The sequence below is a fragment of the Sceloporus occidentalis genome, unplaced genomic scaffold, assembly GCF_023333645.1.
Source record: "Sceloporus occidentalis isolate IW3139 unplaced genomic scaffold, rSceOcc1.0.p SCAF_2, whole genome shotgun sequence".
NCBI classification, from domain to species: domain Eukaryota; kingdom Metazoa; phylum Chordata; class Lepidosauria; order Squamata; family Phrynosomatidae; genus Sceloporus; species Sceloporus occidentalis.
Genome location: NW_028316982.1, coordinates 13761107 through 13783100, shown reverse-complemented (window position 1 = coordinate 13783100; position 21994 = coordinate 13761107). Strand labels below are relative to the sequence as shown.

The window sequence follows — 21994 nt, the reverse complement described above, 5'->3', positions numbered from 1 at the left end:
CACATTTCTCAGGCTATCATGATATCTAACCATTCATAACTTTATCCTTCATTAATCAGCCACATTTCCTTTTAAAGGCATCTGAGGTGGTCCTAAATCAGAGTGAATTCCACTGAAGGTTTGCACCCTAAGGATTCCTGGAATTTGTAGCTTTCTCTTGCTAAAGAACTCCCATTCACTCTCTCGAACATTTCCCAAGTGGCTGTCTGTTCCCCAATTTATCTCTGTATCTCACAAAATTGCAAACCTTAGGAGCCCTCACGATGAAGCTAAGGCATTTAAAGTTATATACAATTGATATATCTTTGTAGTGCAAATACACCTCAATCACTTAATCAAAATAATTCACAGGGTAAGAGTACTGCTTGGAACAAAGGCAGACAATGCTGCTGAAAAGTAATAGGTGAGTTTCAGGTAAACTAATGACCTTCTCTCCAAGGCCACATGCAGTGATACACTTCTCACTAGGGTCTCCAGATAGCTCATGTGCAGATAGCCTTCGTACATTTATTTATTGAATTTATTGAATTTATGTTGCTCCTTTCTCCCAGGATGAGATCCAAGGTAGCATAGAATCCATATGCAAGACAATTTCAACTCTGTGTATGAGAGATAGATGGTGCAGTTCAGCCTATGAGGTGGGTTTTATCCACATATTTATTTAGCACTATCGATGTACACGCTTTAAATGTACTACATGTTGTATTTGTTGTGTGCAAGCTCTAGGTGTATCATCTAGCAGACACACAGGCAAATGAAGTACTCCTAGTAGGCCAGAAGGCACCGTTTTAGTTCCTTGCTGCATAATTCATAATACTGTCATCTTCTGGCCTGAGAGGGGAGTGATCAGGCAGGCCCAGCTCCACCAGGGCTAGCCTGAAGAAAGAGGCTCCTCCCTCCTTAACTGTCATCTTCCGGCCTGAGAGGGAGTGATCAGGCAGGCCCAGTTCCACCAGGGCTAGCCTGAAGAAAGAGGCTCCTCCCTCCTTAACTGTCATCTTCCGGCCTCCTATTCCCCTCCAGCTATGCTCTGACTGTGTGGGGGAGAGGCTTGCGTACCCTAATGAAGTTGTGAGCTATGCTGGCGGTGGTATAACAGCCACCAGTAGGGCCTCCCATGCCAGACAGGTCACAACCGAAGGGTCTGACCAAGAGCGCCAAAGGGCAGGATGGGCTCTCTAGCCTTATGGCAACCATCCTAGGAGAAGGAAAACTCTAATCCCAAACCCGGGCAGATGGTGCTCGTCTAACCCTGTAAGGTCAACCATCTAAGAGAAGGAAACTCTAATCAAACCTACGACCCGAGGACCTCGCTGCCACTGTCCATGCCTGTCAAGGCCTCAGCAGACGAACCTCTGGTTTAAAGGGTGAGGCCAGTTCTGTGCATGCTGCGCTCCACCAGAAAAATCCATTGCGCAGGCTCAAAGGATACATCCAACGTCATCAACGCGCTTGTAGAGAGCACAGATGAGTCCTTCCTGAATCTTTGTTCACAAAGTAAAACCAAGAAGAAGAAGAAGAAGGAGCATAATTCACAATCTCTATTTGGGGAAGGAAGTTAAAGAAAGAGGGAACAAAGTTTTCTGAAGATATGTAGGTTACTTTTCAAGCAAATCAAAGCATGTCTTGAACCATTCAAAAACAAGGAAGCAGATTGTTTGTCCACTGAATTGCTTCATATTCAGCATCTCAAATGCCAGGGAAAAAGAAAATCAGGATTCCCACAACAGATGGTGTTGGACAGCGGCTAACCTGTCTGCCATTCTGAGCAACAACCATGCAAAGAGGATTCAGAAGCAGTTCAGCAGGAGTCAAATGACCTGAACTCAAGCCAAGGAAACAGAGCAGAAAATTGCCCCCACTTGAAGCAGTGGCAGAGAAGGGCAGATGGTAAGTGAAGATGTGAGGTGAGGAACCAAAGATATTTTGGATACTGAGAAAATGAAGGCAGGAAAGCAGAGGTCAACAGCAACAACAAAAATCAAACAAACACACACACACACACCCAAAAAAGAAAAAGAAATCTGTAGTGCTTTCAATGCTAATTTTCTACCAAAAATAAAAACACTTCCTGAATTCTTTAAGCTTCATAACCTCAGGCCAAAAACTTCAGATAAGCCACAAAATTAACTACTAAACCAAACAAGACTCCAACAATAGCTGCTACCCTGAGAGACTGGGTCTAGCAAGCTGTTGTTTGATGATTTCTCACAGTTCCCTGACCTGTACCTGGTCTAGCATTGTTCCGGAGCAAAGAAGGAAATTCAAGTTGCAGCTTCCCAGCCAACCTCAGCTGCTACTGAGTTAGTCTCTAGCCAAGGGCAGCCCACTAACATGCAAGTGGACCAGCAAGAACCAACTGGGATTTGCCTTGATCAGATCCCCCAGTTTAAAATGAGCAATCCCCCAGTTTAAGAAAAAAATACAGAAGAGTGCAACCATGGAAGAACTGGAGCCACAACTCTGGTGGGATGGAGTAAACATTTTCCCAAATAAGACTTGTTCCTTTGCTATTAGCCACAAAGGCTAACAGAATACTAATATCCATATTGCACTGGATTTGACTCTGGAAAGGTGTTTTTTTTAACTATTTCTCCACCATCACAACCATGATAAAAGTTATCCCATATCTCCATAGCTGCTTTTAAGTCTGCTTAAAAATGCAGGAAACTATAGACCCCTCATGTTGTACAGCATGCGGTTGGTCTTCCGCCTGCAGCTAGGGACTCCCATCCATTCATGCAAAATTAAAAAATACCTGTATATAGAACTAAGCATGGCCTTCTCCCTCACAATTTCACTTTTTATATACAGCAGGAACTGGGCAACTATGAAAAGTTAGAAGGCTCCATTAGCCCCTCTTCCCTGGAGACCTTGGAGAGCTGCTCACTCACCCTGTTGTACCTACACTGCAAAAAAAATAAAAATTATTTTTGTGCCCAAAGACCCCGTACACCTTCTAAGGCAAGGGGGCACTACTTCTTGTCAGACCTAAAATCTAACTCAACCCATCTTTGCTCTCTTGCCTTTCTTTATCTTTGGAACATTCTGCCTTCTGACATAACATCTCTATCCACTTAGATTTTTAAGCAGTTGAAGTGTCTTCTTGTCCTCTATTTGCCTTCCCCAAATAGAGATTGTGAATTATGCAGCAAAGAACTAAAATGGTGCCTTCTGGCCTACTGGGAGTACTTGATTTTCCTATGTGTCTGCTAGATGATACACCTAGAGCTTGCACACAACATATACAGCATGTACATTTAAAGCATATTCATCGATAGTGCTATATAAATAAATATGTGGATAAAACCGACCTCATAGCCTGAACTGCATCATCTGTCTCTCATACACAGAGATGAAATTGACTTGCATATGGATTCTGTGCTACCTTGGATCTTATCCTGGGAGAAAGGAGCAATATAAATTCATTAAATTAAATAAATAAATGTACAAAGGTGTTGTCTGCATATGAGCTATCTGGAGACCATAGTGAGAAGTGTATCACTGCATTTGGCCTTGGAGAGAAGGTCATTAGTTTACCTGAAACTCACCTATTACTTTTCAATGGCACTGTCTGCCTTTTTTCCAAGCAGTGCTCTCACCCTATGAATCTCTTCCAGTGGGTGTATCCATCTGACCTGGTATAGAACAACCATCCACTCTTATGCTCCACCCCTCTGATTATGATTACTGAGCAATTTTAATGTTAATTATCACTGTATTATGATACGGTTTAGCTTTTTATCTGAATTATTGTTGTTTGTATTTTACTGATTGTACTATTGTGTGTATTTTATCAGGTTGTACTCCCGCCTCGATGCACAGGGAGAAGTGGAAATCCAAATATTATTATTATTATTATTATTATTATTATTATTATTATTATTATAGGTATTTGCTATCAAGTCGGATTCAACATAATGGTAATCCTATGAATGAAAGTCCTAGCCTCTTGTCTCACTGGAGCACACAATCCCACCACCACAGAAAAGTAGTGCCATGGTGGGCCTTGATGTCTAACCATTATTTTAAAGTCTGCCTTCACTGTCTTTCCTATTTTGTCATTTCCTTATCTTTTAAAATCCATTTGATTCTAACCTTATGAGAAAAAACTGCCTTAAATTTTATCTGATGAAGTTAGATTCTGCCTTTCAAAGAATTTGATGCTCCCCATCCCTGGGGGGGTTTAACCTCCAAACAATCCTATGAGGTAGGTAAACTGAGAGACTGTGACTACTTTAGGGTAACCGTGTAAGATTAATGCCTTAGGATTTGAAATTTGTTCTCCATAGTCCTAGTCTGATATTCTCACACTATTCCACACTGAAACTGTTTAGGAAGTGCTTTTGACACATATTAGGAAGCATGTCAACCGGATGTGTCCCAGGCTCCCACAGATCTGACAACTACAGTGATTCTGGAGGTGGAGAATCACGCATTCAGGGATAACTGGATGTTATCACATTCAAAGATCATGTTCAAGAATAACCACACAGTTACAGCAGTTTGATGATATACCTAGAATTATTATTATTATTTATATAGCGCTGTAGATTTGCACAGCGCTGTACATAAAAACAATAAATATAAAAGAGTAAACCTGCTTATGGTGTACAATCTAAGAAATAATAGGATAATACATATAAAAATACATAGCAATACAGGAAATGGTTCAATAAAACAGGCAACAAAAAAGAACATCAAATAGCAAGTGACAATCATACAATGCCTGGGAATGCTTCTCTGAACAGGATGGTCTTCAACTCCGTTTTGAAGCTGGTTAAAGAAGTGATGGCCCTTGCTCGTGGGGGAAGAAGGTTCCAAGAGTGAGGGGCAGCAAGTGAGAAGGGGTGAATCCAAGATGGGGCAGAGGAAATCCTGGGCTGGGACAGCTGACCCTGACTACCAGAACGGAGGGCCCGAGTGGGAAGGTAAGGAGAAAGAAGGTCAGATAAATAAGGAGGGGCCAATCCATGGAGGGCTTTAAATGTCGACAGCAGAAACTTATACTGAATACGGAAAGGGAGAGGGAGCCAGTGAAGGGATGCCAACAAAGGAGAGATATGGTCAGAGCGGTGGGCAGAGGTGATAATGCGTGCAGCTGAATGCTGGACAGAAATTAAAGGATGGAGGTGAGAAAGAGGAAGCCCAGCCAGGAGGATGTTACAGTAATCAAGTCGTGAGACCACTAGGGCATGGACCAGGATCTTGGCAGTAGAGGCGGAGAGATATGGTCAGATTTTGGCAATACTGAATAAAAAGAACCTACAAGCCTTGGCTGTGGTCTGGATCTGAGGGATACACGACAAAGAAGAATCAAAGATAAAACCAAGACTACGGGCTTGCTGGACTGGTTGAATAGAAATGTTGTCCACAGAGACAGAAGAGGAGTATTGAAGGGTGGACTTAGGAGGAAAGACAAGAAGCTCCGTCTTGGACATGTTGAGCTTCAAACGCCGATGGCACATCCACTGCGAGACAGCCGTGAGACAAGACAAAACTTGCTGTTCAAGTCTTGGAGAAAGGTCAGGGGTGGAAAGATACATCTGGGTGTCATCAGCATACAGCTGGCAGGAAAAACCAAAAGAGCTAATGAGTTTACCTAAGGACAGTGTGTAGAGAGAAAACAGAAGGGGACCCAGAACAGAGCCCTGGGGAACTCCAACAGATAAGGGAACAGGAATTATGTGCTAGGGAGCTTTAATGCCACAACTCAGTGGAGTGCACTGAAGGTCTCTAGCAGAGAATCTTAAGTAATGCGCTAAACTACAGATCCCAGAATTCCATACAATAGAGCCATGAAAGTTAAAGTGGTACCAAACTGCTATAACCCATGTAATACAGATGCACTCCTTGATATGCAAAACAAGCTCTGTTGTTAGAGTTGCGGATAAAATACCACAAATAATAGGAAGCAAGCATGGAAAGTACCTGTGTTATTCTGGGCAGCATATACATTTCTTCTGTTCTGCATCATCTTGTATTCATTCCCTTCTTTCCGAACCCTTCTTTTGCCCACAGCTTCCGATAGCTCCCTGATAAAGAAGAGATTGAACAACAGAATTGGGAAGGGCATCAAGGAAGAGATATGTGTTACATGGGACGGGGGAAGGTATAGCAGAAGTTACAGGAATCACAAACCAACTACACTCAAGAAAGTTCAGCAATACCTACGAGAATGAGTTGTTCTGCGCTTCAGCCAGACGCAGCCTCTTGGCATGATTCTTCCCTTGATAGTGAGCCTGGGCCACAGCTGGTGAACTAAAGGATGCATCACACAGTTTACAGTAGTCATTCTCTGTGGCCAAAATCACACGCCCTCCTGGTTTTGAGAAAGTCCCCTAGACAGAAAGAACAAGATATTAATCCTCATGCATCAGAATTTGCAATAACAATTCTAAAGTACTGAAGGTTTGCCATTGTGGTTTGACTTAGCAGTAAGGTTTAATACGCACTTCTTGTTATCTAATGAACTCCCAAATAATTCCAGCATCCCACCCCACCTTGATAGGGCCCAACATACTGACAGCTAGAGTTATGTCACTTCTGGGCCCATTCCCACTACCTAAAGCCTCAAATCCAAACTCGAGTTAAAAGGCCACAGTTCCCAGTGAAAATCGATTCAGATCCTCATCTGATCGATTCCAGTGGGGAAAAAATGGGGTAAACACAAAAAAGCCAGGGTATTTTGTTAGCAATTATTTTACACTCTTTTTGGTAAGAATCGATTCCAACCCGCATCCAACATGTGGATACATCAGATTGGGATTGATTCTTCTCCTTTTCCCAGCTCCCTTTCTTCCTATCACCAGTGCTTCTGTCCCATTCTCTCTTCTTTCCCTCCCCTCCCCTCCCCTTTCTTTCTTTCTTTCTTTCTTTCTTTCTTCCTTCTTTCCTTCGTTTCTTCTACATCCCTCCTCCCTTCTTCTTCTTCTCCCATCATACCTTCTTCTTCTTCCTACTTCCTCCGCCGGGCACCCGCCACTTTCCTGGGGCTGGTGGGGCTGCCGGCGCTTCAGCCGGGCACCCGCCGCTTCCCCGGGGATGGCGGGGCCGCTGGCACTGCTGTCACACCGGCCAGCACGGGGCAAGTGGTGGCAGTGCAGCAGCAGCAGCGCCGGCAGCCTCACTAGTCCCAGGGAAGTGGCGGGTGCCCGGCGGAGGAAGTAGGAAGAAGAAGAAGGTAGGATGGGAGAAGCAAAAGGGGGAAGGGATGGGGAAGGAAGGAAGGAAGGAAGGAAGGAAGGAAGGAAGGAAGGAAGGGGGGAGGGGAGGGGTCCGGGGCCTTTTGGAATCGATTACAATAGCAGGGCAGACCCAAATCAGGACGCAAGTTATTCCTTCAGTGGGAATGGGCCCTCTGTTTCATGATATCCCAGTTTGCCAAAAAACTGGCATGTCCCATTACAGTTGTTAACACTGTTTAACAACTTTTCAGGTGACAATGGAGAAGAACAACTCTACTGTCTCCGGGAGACTAGGTAGTGTGTGTGTGTGTGTGTGTGTGTGTGTGTGTATTTGGCAAGTACATAGGTGGTGACACTTGGGCTTGAAAGGGCATCTATGAAGGGATCAAATAAGATTTCCAAATTCAAAGATACAGAATTCAAAATCAACATCAGGATGGTCCCCACTAGAGTATTTCTGATTCCTATATACTGATGTGAAAAGTGGATAGTGAAGAAATCTGACAGGAAGAGAATTGGATCATTTCAGATTTGGTGATGGAGGAGAGTTCTACCCACACCATAAACTGACAAAAATACATATTAATAGGTCCAAGTACAAAACAAGCCTGAGCACTTCCTGAACACAAAAATACTAAACTGAAGCTATTGCAATTTGGATATTGCTGTCTGGTAAAGTTTAAGGCAATAGGAAAAGAAGAAAACCACATCACAAAGGATAGACTCAATCAATGAAGTCACAGTACTAAGATTACAGGACCTAAGCAGGGCAGCTGATGACCAGGGCTCCTGGAGGTTTCTCATTCATAAAGGTCACCACAAGTCAAAGTCAAGCAATTAACAACCAAAGCAAAAACAAAAAACAATGTACAGACATACACACACACGCACATACATACACATACAAGTTGACAGATGCACACATCTAAGAGACAGGAACATAGATACACGTTCCCATGTATTGTAGCCTACATTCACTGGGACATCAGAATCTAGCTCTTCATAGAGCTGTACACTTTGTAAACCTTAATATATATGATAATGTATGCAGCATGTAAAGTATTCTGCCGCACCTTAAACAGACAAACAAACTGAATGTGGCTATATTGCAACAAAGCCGTTAGAACTCGAACCAGAGATCACTGTCCAGTACAAAAATAACCCATATAAAAGCAGAGTAGGGAGGGATTTCTGTCCTTACAATGGGACTGCCATAATGAATTTTCTTGATGAATTCTAGCCAGTGCAGCAACAGCAACAGCAACAGCAACAGCAACAACAACATGGCATCCCACCAGCCAAAAAAGCCATATTTAAAGAACCTCTCCCTATATGAACCTGCCCAAATCTTAAAATCCTCAGGGAGGGCTTTTCCTCAGTCCCAGCATTATCATAGGCCCATCTGCTGAGGACATGGTAGCTTCAGTATTTTTTTCCCACAGAAACCAGGCTGCCTTCCTCTCTGCTCTCCTTCTGCTGGCAGGAAAGGACCTGTTTAAACAGACATGCCATGATTAATTGCTTGTGCAGAGGAGTCTTCCTATGGGGGAGACATATTGTTATCTCTGTTGTTTTTGTGTGCCTTCAAGTTGTTTCCTACTTATGGTGACCCTAAGGTGAACCATCACAGAAATTTCTTGGCAAGATTTGCCTTCCTCTGAGGTTAAGAGAGTGTGACTTGCACAAAGTCACCCAGTGGGTTTCTATGGCCAATTCTGTACAGGGATTCATACTCTAGTCTCCAGAGTCATAGTCCAAAGCTCAAAACACTACCATACTGACTCTCTTTTTTCTTTCTTTCTTTGGTGTTATGCTTTTAAATTATTTCGTACTTTTTAAATATTAATGAAATTTTAATATGATAGCTAGTTCAACTGTGTTTTAAGGTTTTAGTAATCAGATCTTTAGGTCTATTTTGTTTCAGCCTTGTGGTAAGTTGTCTTGCATCCCAGGCCATGGGAAAGGCAGGATAGAATTAAGTAAATAAATAATTCTGGTATATTCATTGTTGTTGTGGTGGTGGTGGTGGTGGTGGTTGTGTGCTTTCAAATGTTTTTGACACTAAGGCTCTATCATGGGGTTTTCTGGGGCTAAGAGTGTGTGATTCGCCCAAGAGCAGGGAATCAAACCCTGATCTCCAGAGTAATAGTCCAATGCTCAAATCACTACATCATATTGGCTCTCATGAACATACCAAGAACTATAATATATCAGAAGGGCATATATATGCCAAAAGCACCAGATTCTGTCTTATCTTGGAAACTAAGTAGAGTTACTCCTGATTATTATTTGGATGGGAGACCGCAAAGGAATACCAGGTGCTGTAAGTTATATTTCAAAGGAAAGCAATGGCAAACCACCTCTGAGAAATACTTGACTAAGAAAGCCCCATGAAATTCAAGGGTCAAAACTTGAAGGCACATATACATATGCACACTATATATCAAGATAATATAAAGGACTGATTTGGCTTGGCAGCTGTTCGATCCTTACAGACAAGAAAATGTCAGAGACATCATAGGGTTTAAACATTTTATATGCATATATAGAAGAAATTGTCTCCCCCAAGTGGCTGACCTCATCCATTACTCCAATTTTCAAAATCCAAGATACACATTGGAGATCCCTTTATTAAATTAGGAGATCCAAAAAAAAAAAAAATCTGTAAAGCAGGGAAACCCTAACCTGAAGACAGTTACCGTAACTGTTCATCATCCTATTGAGAAACTTTATTCTCCAGACGAGATTGGCCTTAGTGGCAAACTCAACTCTCACAAAACTAACATTTTCCTCCAGATCTGACAGTTCTCCGTTCTCAAAAGAAGATATTTCATGGTTGCTTGGAAAAAAGAAATGCTATTGCCTTTGAGGTGGAGGGGTTTACTTTGTTCCTGTCACTTCTCTGCCTCTTTTGGGAGTGGGGTGGTTGGATCTGCTGGCTTTTTGTCTGTTCATACACTTTTCCCTATAACATCAAAACAAACAAAATGTAGACCTGAAGTCTGTGACTTCAATATTACTTCTCTTCCCCAGTGAGCTATGAAAGCTGGCATGTTATTTTTATGCATGTGTTTTTCTTGGGCTAAGAAAGGACTCATCAATGTGTGTTTTGGATTTTACTTAAAGGTCAACATAGCTATAACTGCATTTTTCCAAACAATTTTCACACCCAAAGTACATTCCTTTAGATCAGTGGCCTCAGATATTTTGGACCAGTTCCCAAAAGCCCCAAACAGGATTGCTAATGTCCAGGGATTCTAGGAGTTGAAATACAAAATGTCTGGAAGGCTAAAGCTTGAAAACTATGGCTTTAGTTAAAGTAATGAGAGGTCTATATCCTTTTCTTCCCCAAGTACTTGAGACTAGAACTTTGTGGTCTGTGACACAAGGATGCACCAAAAATGAAATCTCTATCATGCTGTCCTCCCTCATCCTAGAGGGAGAAAAGTGTGGTCTCAACCCATTTTTATGTTTTCCTCAATCCCACAGATCACCCAAACATTTTTGCAGGAAATAAATTACTCCAAACAGTAAATTATGACTTCTAGTATAGCAGTTTGCCTCCCAACACACCCTGAGTTGACCACCCCAAAACCCCAAAACAAAACAGCATCAGAAGCTTTAAGTGAACTGAAGTAGACTTCCAGTCACTTCTGGATACAGTCAGCCCTCCATATCCATGGATTCTGCATCTACGGATGCCACCATCCATGGCTTGAAAATATGCTCCCCTTGCCCTGCAAAAAAAATATGAAAAGCAAACCTTGATTTTGGCATTTTATATGAGAGACACCATTTATTACCCCACTGTATATAATGCAACTTGAGCATCCATGGATTTGGGTATCTACAGGAGGTATTGGAACCAAGTTTATACCAAGGAGCCACTATACAGCAGGCCCTTCATATCAGCAGAGATTCGGTTCCAAACCCTCTCATGGATATAAAAAACGTGGGGCCTCAGGTTTCATTAGTGTCAACAGATGTACATGTGTTAACAAAACTGTGTGTGCGTGCCACCATTGATGATGACGAGTTGAGGTCATCCATAGATGCTCCAATCCATGGATGGCTAGCCCAGTGATATGAAGGGATGACTGTACTACTTTTAACCACCTTGAGGCCAGAAATAGAAGAGTGTGGCCTGCCTCAGTGCTGTGGGGGTGAAATCCCCTCCCATATTTTAATATATAACCATACCAGGGTGGCTTTTATATGGGGTGTATGTTTTAGTTATGCTTTTTAACTTCTATACATTTTTATACTGGTTTGAAATTATTTTAATTGTTTTACATTTTTATTGTAAAGGTGTTTTTTTTAAGTTTTTATCGGTGAACCATCTCGGGTCCCCTTCTAGGAGAAAGGTGGAATAGTAATGAAATAAATAATATAATATAATATAATATAATATAATATAATATAATATATCTGCCAGAATGGCTAGGCCTTGAAGAATCATTTCCTCCATGCGATACCACTATTTTGCAAAGTTCCCCATTCCTTCATCACTGGTTGCTTTCAGTTAGTGTAGAGAAACATGCAGATTCATCATTTCACATCATAAAGTAAAGATTCAGTTCCTGCCTATTTTTCTTCATCGATTTAATTAAAAGTCAGGCAATCCAGAAAGCCCTTTTTTACACCCCAACCCATACAGAACCTTTATGTGAGCAGGCTCCCACATGGGAGGACAAACTCCACGCAAGCATGCCTTGGGAAACCGAGCTTCCACATCCATTGAAATGAAAGGGAAAATATTTTTTATAAGTTGGGACTTTGGGTGAACCCTCAGAAAGACTTGATGATACACACACACTGTTTGCAGCTCAAAAGACTGCAGAATATCTGACAACCTAGGTTACCCAGCACTTCTTTGCAAAATATAAATATTGCCCAGGAAATTCATTCCTCATCCCCATAGCCACTTTGAACCTGTAGCTCAGATGTGCTCAGATATTGCACCTTGAAGTATGCAGAGCTGCAGAGGAAATAGCAGCCCCAACTGCATACTCTCAAGTCAGCCTACTATTTTGCATGTGACCATTTTCAAAGTAGCCATGTTAGTCTTTTGCAGAATAAAACAGAGCACTCTAATCTAATGTCAGATAAATTTCAAAGATATAGCCATGCTAGTCTGTAGAATCATAGAATCATAGAATAATAGAGTTGGAAGAGACCACAAGGGCCATCCAGTCCAACCCCCTGCCATGCAGGAAATCCAAATCAAAGCATCCCCAACAGATGGCCATCCAGCCTCTGCTTAAAGACCTCCAAGGAAGGAGACTCCATTACAATCTCCAAGGAAGGAGTGTGTTCCACTGTCGAACAGCCCTTACTGTCAGGAAGTTCCTCCTAATGTTGAGGTGGAATCTCTTTTCCTGGAGCTTGCATCCATTGCTCCGGGTCCTAGTCTCTGGAGCAGCAGAAAACAAGCTTGCTCCCTCCTCAATATGACATCCCTTCAAATATTTAAACAGGGCTATCATATCACCTCTTAACCTTCTTTTCTCCAGGCTAAACATCCCCAGCTCCCTAAGGCGTTCCTCATAGGGCATAGTTTCCAGACCCTTCACCATTGTAGTTGCCCTCCTTTGGACACGCTCCAGTTTCTCAATGTCCTTTTTTAATTGTGGCGCCCAGAACTGGACACAGTATTCCAGGTGGGGCCTGACCAGAGCAGAATATAGTGGCACCATTACTTCCCTTGATCTTGACACTATACTTCTATTGATGCAGCCTAGAATCGCATTGGCCTTGTTAGCTGCCGCATCGCACTGTTGACTCATGTTCAACTTGTGGTCTACTTGGACTCCTAGATCCCTTTCACATGTAGTTTCATTCAGCCAGGTGTCCCCCATCTTATATCTGTGCATTTCATTTTTCCGCCCTAAGTGCAGTACCTTACATTTCTCCCTGCTGAAGTTCATTTTGTTAGCTGTGGCCCAGCTTTCTAGTCTATTCAGGTCATTTTGAATTTTGATCCTGTCCTCTGGAGTATTAGCTATTCCTCCTAATTTGGTGTCATCTGCAAATTTGATAAGTATGCTCCCAATTCTGTCATCCAACTCATTGATAAAGATGTTGAACAGTACTGGTCCCAGGACAGAGCCCTGTGGGACCCCACTGGTCACTTCTCTCCAGGATGAAAAGGAGCCATCGTTGAGCACCCTTTGGGTTCATCCTGTCAACGAATTACGAATCCATGTAACAGTTACCTTGTCTAGCCCACATTTTACAATAATAATAATAATAATAATAATAATATTTATTTATTTATACCCCGCCCAATCACTAGGAATCCGGGCGGCTTACAACAGTAGGGAAATACAGAGCAATAGCAATAAACAATAACAATACACATAAGATAATAAAGAAATATAACATAGCAATACATAGCAAAAAACATAACAACAACAATAACAGTAATATTGTAGCAATTCAATAATGACAATAGCCTAACACTGATTATTACATTCAAATCAATAATTATCAAAAAGAATTTACAAGCTTGTTTGCAAGAATATCATGGGGAACTTTGTCAAAGGCCTTACTGAAATCAAGATATATTATATCCACAGCATTCCCTTCATCCAACAAGCTGGTAATTTTATCAAAGAACGAGATAAGGTTTGTCTGGCATGACTTGTTTCTCTGAAACCCGTGTTGACTTTTTGTGATTGTGCCATTGCTTTCTAGATGTTCCCAGACTCTCTGTTTAATGATCTGCTCCAGTATCTTTCCTGGTATTGATGTCAGACTAACTGGACGATAATTGTTAGGATCCTCTTTTTTTCCCCTTTTTGAAGATGGGGACAATGTTTGCCCTCCTCCAGTCTACTGGGACTTCTTCTGTTCTCCAGGAGTTCTCAAAGATTATTGCCAATGGCTCCGATATTACATTTGCCAGTTCTTTTAATACCCTTGGATGTAGTTCATCTGGTCCTGGAGACTTAAATTCATTGAGATTAACAAGGTATTCCTCTACTATCTCTTTACTTATTCTGTACTGAAATTCTCCTATTCTGTCCTCTGCTCCATTATCCTCAGGTTGAGCTCCCTTTTCCTTTTCTGAGAAGACTGAGGCAAAGAAAGTGTTGAGTAATTCTGCTTTTTCTCTGTCTTCTGTTAGCATTTTGCCATCTTCTCCATGCAGTGGCCCTACTGTTTCCTTCTTCTTCCTTTTGCTGCGGACATATCCATACAAGCCCTTTTTGTTGTTCTTAACCTCTCTAGCAAGCCTGAGTTCATTCTGTGTTTTAGCTTTTCTGACCTTATCTCTACACATGCTAGCTATTTGTTTGAATTCCTCTTTGGTGATTTCCCCATTTTTCCATTTCTTATACATGTTTCATTTAAAATTTAGCTGAGTTGAAAGTTCCTTGGTCATCCATCCTGGGTTCTTGCGACATCTCCCATTTTTCTTCCTCACTGGAACTGTTTTAATTTGTGCCTTCAGTATCTCCCTTTTGAAAAAGTCCCATCCGTCCTGAATGCCCTTCTCTCTTAGTATTCCTGACCATGGGATCACCCCCAGTATTTCTCTAAGTTTTCTTCCTCACTGGAACTGTTTTAATTTGTGCCTTCAGTATCTCCCTTTTGATAAAGTCCCATCCGTCCTGATTGCCCTTCTCTTTTAGTATTCCTAACCATGGGATCACCCCCAGTATTTCTCTAAGTTTACTGAAATCAGCTTTCCTAAAGTCTAGAATGTGTGTCTGACTATGCCTGGCTTCTCCTTTCCACTGTATAACAAACTCCAGGAGAACATGGTCACTTCCACCTAAGGATCCCACCACTTGCACTTCATTAATCAAGTCATCCTTGTTGGTTAGGATCAGATCTAAAATAGCTGACCCCCTTGTTGCCTCTTCCACCTTTTGGACAATGAAATTGTCTTCAAGGCAGTATGTAAAGAGATCTTGTAGCACTTTTGAGACTAACTGAAAGAAAGAAGTTGGCAGCATGAGCATGACTTCAGAGGAAGTAGATTATGCTGCCAACTTCTTTCTTTCAGTTAGTCTCAAAGGTGCTACAAGATCTCTTTACATACCAATGTCAGATTAAGTCATTTGCATTGCTTACAGGGAATGCAGAACACTCTTGTTGCAAAAGCTTTACTGGTTACCAGTCCATTTCCTGGCACACTTGAAAGTGCTGGTTACAACCTATAAAGCCCTAAACAGCACCAGATTGTCTGAAAAAACTGTGTCTCCTCACACAAGCCTGGTCAAGTTTTAAGGGGAAAGGCTTTCTCTCACTTCCACTATTGCCAATATAATTCCCTTTTCTATAAAGAAAAGCAATGTAGTTTACAGCAGTACTTCTTAAACTATCCAATGTGGGAGTCTGAGAGGTGGATATTTCCTGTGAATGATCATTCTAGGAAGACTGAAGAAGCAATTCTGCAGCCAGGAACAATCCATCAACTAGTATAAGCAAATCGTTCACTAGTTATGTGTTGCTCCTTCAGCCATCCTAAGGCAGGCCTCCTCCCTACCACCACTGCCCAATGTGTCAGGGACTAGTATTACACCGGTATTAAAATCTTTACACTGGCTGCCAATTAGCTTCCGAGCCCAATACAAAGTGTTGGTTATGACCTTTAAAGCCCTACATGGCTTGGGCCCAAGTTACTTGAGGGAACGCCTCTCCCTACACAATCTGCCCCGCACTCTCAGAACAACTGGGAAGCTCCTACTTGAACATCCCAAAGTGAGATTAATAGCCACTCACCAAAGAGCGTTTACAGCTACAGCCCCAACGCTTTGGAATAATCTCCCAGAAGATATTCGACTCATTTCCACTCTAGATGCCTTTAAAAAGACACTGAAACCCCATCTCTTCCAGAAAGCATACCCCCCTGACCCTCTATAAGGGAAATCACCCCAAATATATATCTACCTCAGGACGTTTTTAAATTGTATTTATAAATGGTGTGTTTCTTAGGTATATGTTATTTTTTGAGCTGATTTTAAATGATTGTAATTATGATGTATCATTGTCTTGATACTGGCTGTAATCCCGCCTCGATCCGTAGGGAGAGGCAGGAAAATATAAATAAAAAATTTATTATTATTTTATTATTACCATATATACTCATTTGACCCCAAAATCCCAGGTCGACTTATTTATGAGTCACTATGGAAATGTGATAGCAGCTCTTTCAGATTTCCCCATGCGGTTCAGAGCAGAGTTTATTTCTCTCTGAAGCCAAGCAAAAAGAGTCCTGGGTGATTGACTCATATTGTTTAAGAGTCTATCTCCCACCCATGTGTCTGGCTGAAACAAAAGCTGAAACAATGAAGCAAAAAGCCTCCATGAGAGTCTCTCTTGCTATACACACACATACACATACTGAAGAAGCCTCCAAGTTTTACCTTTGACCTATCCACGGGTCATGGCAAAATCCATAATTTTGGCCCCAAAACCTGACCTCGACTTATACATGAGGTTGACTTATAATTGAGTATACAGTTGTCCCTCCATATTCACTAGGGTTAGGGGAACAAGACCCCCGTGAATATGGGGAAACCGCAAATAACAAAAACACTGTTTTTACCTGAGAGGACACCTCTCTAGGAATCTCTAGATCCTCCAGTGCAACTCTGTGGTCAATGTCCAACATACACTGACCACAAAATGGCAATGGAATAGTTACAAATGGTCCTTCAGTGCAACTTTTAGTTAAAGTTGACCACAGAGTTGCACTGGAGGACATAGGCAGTCCTAGAGAGAACATATTAATGAAATCCATGAATAATCAAATCCGCAAATATCAAAGCCGCAAATATGGAGGGATGACAGTATATGGTATATTTGTGCACATTGGCTACTTTCCTTTCTTTCTTTCTTTTTTCTTTCTTTCTTTCTTTTTCTTTTTCTTTCCTGGAGGTTCTTCAGGGATCAGCAGCAAATAGCTCAAGAACAAAGTGGACTACCAATTTGAGTAGCACTGGCTTACAATAAAACAGAAGAAATCAATGTGAAATAGATACACACACACATATGTCAATCTAAAAAGCAGGCCACAGTCCTCTCAACACTTACCTGAACTTGAAGGGAAATCACTGGTTGCGTTGCTGGCTCAAGGGTGTCACTCATCCTGGTAGGAGCAGGGCAGCTGTTAGCAGCATAGTAATTCCGAAGTTTCTTACTGTGGTTTTTCCCCTAGAAAGAGAGCTTGTGTTAACAAGTGTTGTGAGCAGCAATGTCAACACAAAAAGGGTAGGTTTACTGTGACAGTTGATGCAATTCTTAATTAAGTAATTAAGTATTACGCAAACAGCTTCCTTGTGAATGCAATGGTAGTTATGGGTCACTAAACTTCCCTTTACATATTTTTATAGTTGTAATATATGTTTCTGTCATGTGCCTCAGGCTATGCATCTTCTGTACTGTTAATCTTCTTGGGGACACTTTCTTTTCACTCAGTGCATCGTATCTCACTCTGATGGTCAAGCATACTAGGATGAACTTCTTCAAGGAAGGATCATGAATTATGCCAGACAGGCAAGCCATACTGTGGAAGTAGGGAGGGGCAGAAAACACAGTTAACTTACTCTCTAATGAGAGGCAGAAGATGACCTTGATAATATAGAATCATAGAAAAATAGAGTTGTAAGAGACTACAAAGGCCATTCAGTCTAACCTCCTGCCATGCAGGAACACACAATCAAAGCACCACTGAGAGATGGCCATCCAGCCTCTGTTTAAAAACCTTCAAAGTAGGAGCCCCCACCACTCTCCAAGGGAGTGTGTTCTTATGTCGAACAGCTTTTACTGTCAGGAAGTTCTTCCTAATGTTGAAGTGGAATCTCTTCTCCAGTAGTTTGAATCCATTGCTCTGGGTCCTATTCTCTGGAGCAGCAGAAAACAAACTTGCTCCATCTTCAATATAACAGCCCTTCAAAATATTTAAATATGTGACTCTTAACCTTCTCTCCTCCAGGCTAAGCATACCCAGCTCCCTAAGTCTCTCCTCATAGGGCATGGTTTCTAGACTCTTCACCATTTTGGTCACCCTCCTCTGGTCATGCACCAGCTTGTCAACATCTTTTTTGAATTGTGATGCCCAGAACTGGACACAATATTCCAGGTGAGGCCTGACCAAAGAAGAATAGAGTAGCACTATTACTTCATTTGATCTAGACACTGTACTTCTATTGATGCAGCCTAGAATCACACTGGCTTTTTTATCTGCCACATCACACTGTTGACTCATGTTCAACTTGTGGTCTACTAGGACTCCTTGATCCCTTTCACATATAGTGTTGTCAAGCCAGGTGTCCCCCATCCTATATCTATGCCTGTCATTTTTTCTGCCTAAGTGCAGTACCTTACATTTCTCCCTGTTGAAATTTATTTTGCTAATTTTGTCCCAGCTTTCTAATCTATTAAGGTCACTTTGAATTTTGGTTTTCTCCACTGGGGTATTAGCTACTCCTCCTAATTTGGTATCATCTGCAGATTTGATAAGCATGCCCACTTTTCCTTTATCCAAGTCACTGATACATTGTGGGGGTGGTGTGCCTTCAAGTCATTTTTGTCTTATGGTGACCCTAAAGAAAACCTACTATGGGATTTTCTTGGCAAGATTTGTTCAGAGGGAGTTTGCCCATGTCCTCCTCTTAGGCTGAGTGAATATGATTTGCCAAAGGCCCCTCAGTGGGTTTCCATGCCCAAGTGGGGATTTGAATGTTGTTCTCCAGAGTTGGAGTCCAATGCTCAAACCATTACAGTCTGATAATATGTACCACTTTGATCATATATTCTGTATTTGGAATACTTCACATAGATTGCCTCAGAATTTGGGAAATATCGAAAGTGCCATACACAAGGTCTAGCTTGTCTCCTACTGGTAGGATTACTTCTTTTATACATTTTTAAAAATAATTTAAAAATATGTATTTTTTTAAAAAAAATAGATTAACTTAGAAATCCTTATAAAAGCCCCACAAGGTAGGAGAGAAATATCACCCCCAGTTTGCAGATCAAGAAGACACCACACAGTCAATTCAGGGCTAAGGTACAGTCTGAACTACATCTTCCTGATCCACACTTTAACCTTTTGGCAACCACATCATAGCAGAATTGCTCCCAGACACTGGAGTTCTGTATGCCCTAATCGAATTGGATTTCCTACAATTTCCACCATCATATAGAGAAGCAGCACCCCTTGGATCCTGGAACTGGACATGTCATCTTTCCACAGCTTCCTACTTACCTGATAATGAGCCTGGGCTTGCTGCGCAGAATTCAAGGTGACGTTACATAGCCTGCAACACAAAGGTTTACAGAGTTCCTCCAGGACCGAGTCCTGCTCTGCCCCTGGAGCAAGTTCCTCATCTTGTGTAAGTGGCAGGGATGGGCCTAGTCCAAGTGGTTTCTGTGGGGAGAGTCGCAAGTTGGCTGTGGGCCTGGTGGCCACTGACATAGGAAAAGGTGGGAGCTTCTTAGGAGGAAGAGGAAGATGAAGTCCACCTTGCTGCAGGAGAATCATTGGCTGAGAGACTTTCTGGCATGCTTCTTCTGATGACAAAAGATGACGTCTGACCTGGACCAGACAAAAAGAAGAAAATAAATTCAACTAAACAGGAGGGGCTTCCACAACTTACTTCTGAGAAGAGCTTGGAGAAGTTACTTTTCTGGATTACAATACTTTGGGTGACATTGGGGAAGTCATATGCTCAAGGGAAGGCAATGGAAAACCTCCACTAAACAAATCTTGCCAAGAAAAACTCATGATACGTTTGTCTTAAAGTTGCCATAAGCTGGAAACAACCTGAAAGCACACAACGACAAACCCAGAACCCTCTGCTAGCTACTTTCCATGCTCTGTCTCAAGCAGCACAAGGAAACTTGACAGAATGTTTTACTAGAAGCTGACAGGCCAAGAGTTTGTTGTTAGTTCTCTCTTTCACTTGTATCCCCTGTGGACTGTCCTAAAGAGGGCTGAGACAAATTCATGGATGATATGGCTATCCAAGGCTATTTGTCTTCATGACTATATATTACCTCCAGTATCAAAGGCTATATGCTATTTTGCTCAGTTCCTATTTAAAGATTTTTCATTAGCATTTGGCTGGGCAGTAGAAAGCTGGACTGGGTAAGAGATGAGGAAGCTATAGCCTTCCAGACATCACTATATTCTCCATGTTCTAATCTACAAGACATTCCTTCAGATATTTAAAGACAGCTATCAGGTTACCTCTCAATCTTACCAAATATAAATATATCTAGTTTTTTTTACCCATTTCTCACAGGGATTTGAGTCTTGGTCACCCTCCTCTGTACATGTTCTAGATAGATCTGACTACAACCTATCAATCATGTACAGCAGTATGGCAGGATTCCTATGGATCTCTTGCTTTTGCTGCCTGTTAGAAACTGCAGGAATGTACTGTGACATATACCAAGCAAGGAAGAAATGATGCGGAACAATTCTTTTTGTCAAAATTATTATCAGAATGAAAGAAAGTGGACTGCATTGGGATTGTTTCATCCAAATAATTACACAGTGTTTTACTCTGGAAATGGCAAGCTAAAAAGAAATGGGGCGGGGTTAAGAGCAAGGGGTGATGTAGCAAAAGCAGTCACAGGTTATAATGCAAAATCTGACTGAATGGTATCAGTGACTGCATGGAAAATCTAAAAACCATTATCCAAGTCAAGTGTATATATGGACATCATTGTATAACCAATATGAAGATCAAACAGGCAACACAATTATAAACAAAAGATGTAGAACCTCCATGCTGTCTTCAAGACCAGGATCAGACAGACTATGGCACAGACCATGAACTGCTAATATCAAAAATTAAGATTAAAGATAAAGATCTGCACTCAATCAACCATAGACCCAAAATATAATCTAAAATGAACATACTTGAAGAATTTAAAGAATAAAAACATATGACCCTTGGTATTCACAGATTCTGCATGCACAGATTCAACCATCCACAGCATGAAATATTCCCCTAAAAAATAAAAAAAGTAAACCTCCGTTTTTATTTCCTTTTTATATAAGGGACACCATTTTATTACTCCACTGTATATAATGTCATCATATTTCCCATTTCTATGTATGATTGTGAAAACTGGACAGTGAAGAAAGCTGACAGGAAGAAAATCATCTCATTTGAAACGCGGTGTTGGAGAAGAGATCTACAGATACCATGGACTACTAAAAATAAGCAAATATTTAGACCTTAGGGGGCAAATCAAGCCTGGATCCTCCATAGAAGGCAAGATGACTAATAATAATAATGTTTATTTATAAACCGCTTTTCCAAATTAGATCAAAGCGGTGTACAACAGGAAGTACAATACAAAGTTAAAATAAAACATAACAGGCCTCTCTCCCCCTCAAGATGGTGGTCGGAAGAAGGACTTTTTCTTCTTTCAGGCAGGCAGTTGGAGCTAGCCTGCCTCTCTCCCCCCAAGATGGTGGCTGAAGGGAGGACTAAACCGAGCCTATCATATTTTGTAGATATCTTGATATGACATCTCTCACTTTATGTCATCACAGTGATGTTATGGATGGATTGGTTCAATAAAGGAAGCCACTGCCCTGAGTTTGCAAAAACTGAGCAGGATGTTAAGAGTGAGGACTTATTCATAGGGTCACCATAACTCAAAGCTGACGTGATGGCACATAACAATTGTCATATGCCTGAACAGAGAAGCATGTAACAGCAATTACCTTTGTAGTCCACCTATCTTCCATGAAGCTGAAGGTAGTATATGTGGTTCTCACCACTTCTTTGTTATCCTCAGGCTAGAGTGAGACTTGCTGACTGGCTCAAGGC

General features: G+C 41.5%; 1 protein-coding gene across 1 annotated transcript in view; it reads right to left on the bottom strand.

Annotated features, from left to right (window-relative positions):
• Nucleotides 1-21994, bottom strand: part of LOC149317996 (zinc finger matrin-type protein 3-like) — a 36476-nt gene that overhangs the window by 13481 nt on the left and 1001 nt on the right. Inside the window, exons 2-5 of the mRNA XM_089508802.1 lie at nucleotides 19411-19740; nucleotides 17235-17354; nucleotides 6175-6341; nucleotides 5932-6035 (exon numbers count right to left, since the gene is read on the bottom strand). Coding sequence (XP_089364928.1) covers nucleotides 5932-6035; nucleotides 6175-6341; nucleotides 17235-17354; nucleotides 19411-19740 — 721 coding nt within the window. The remainder of the gene's footprint in view (nucleotides 1-5931; nucleotides 6036-6174; nucleotides 6342-17234; nucleotides 17355-19410; nucleotides 19741-21994) is intronic.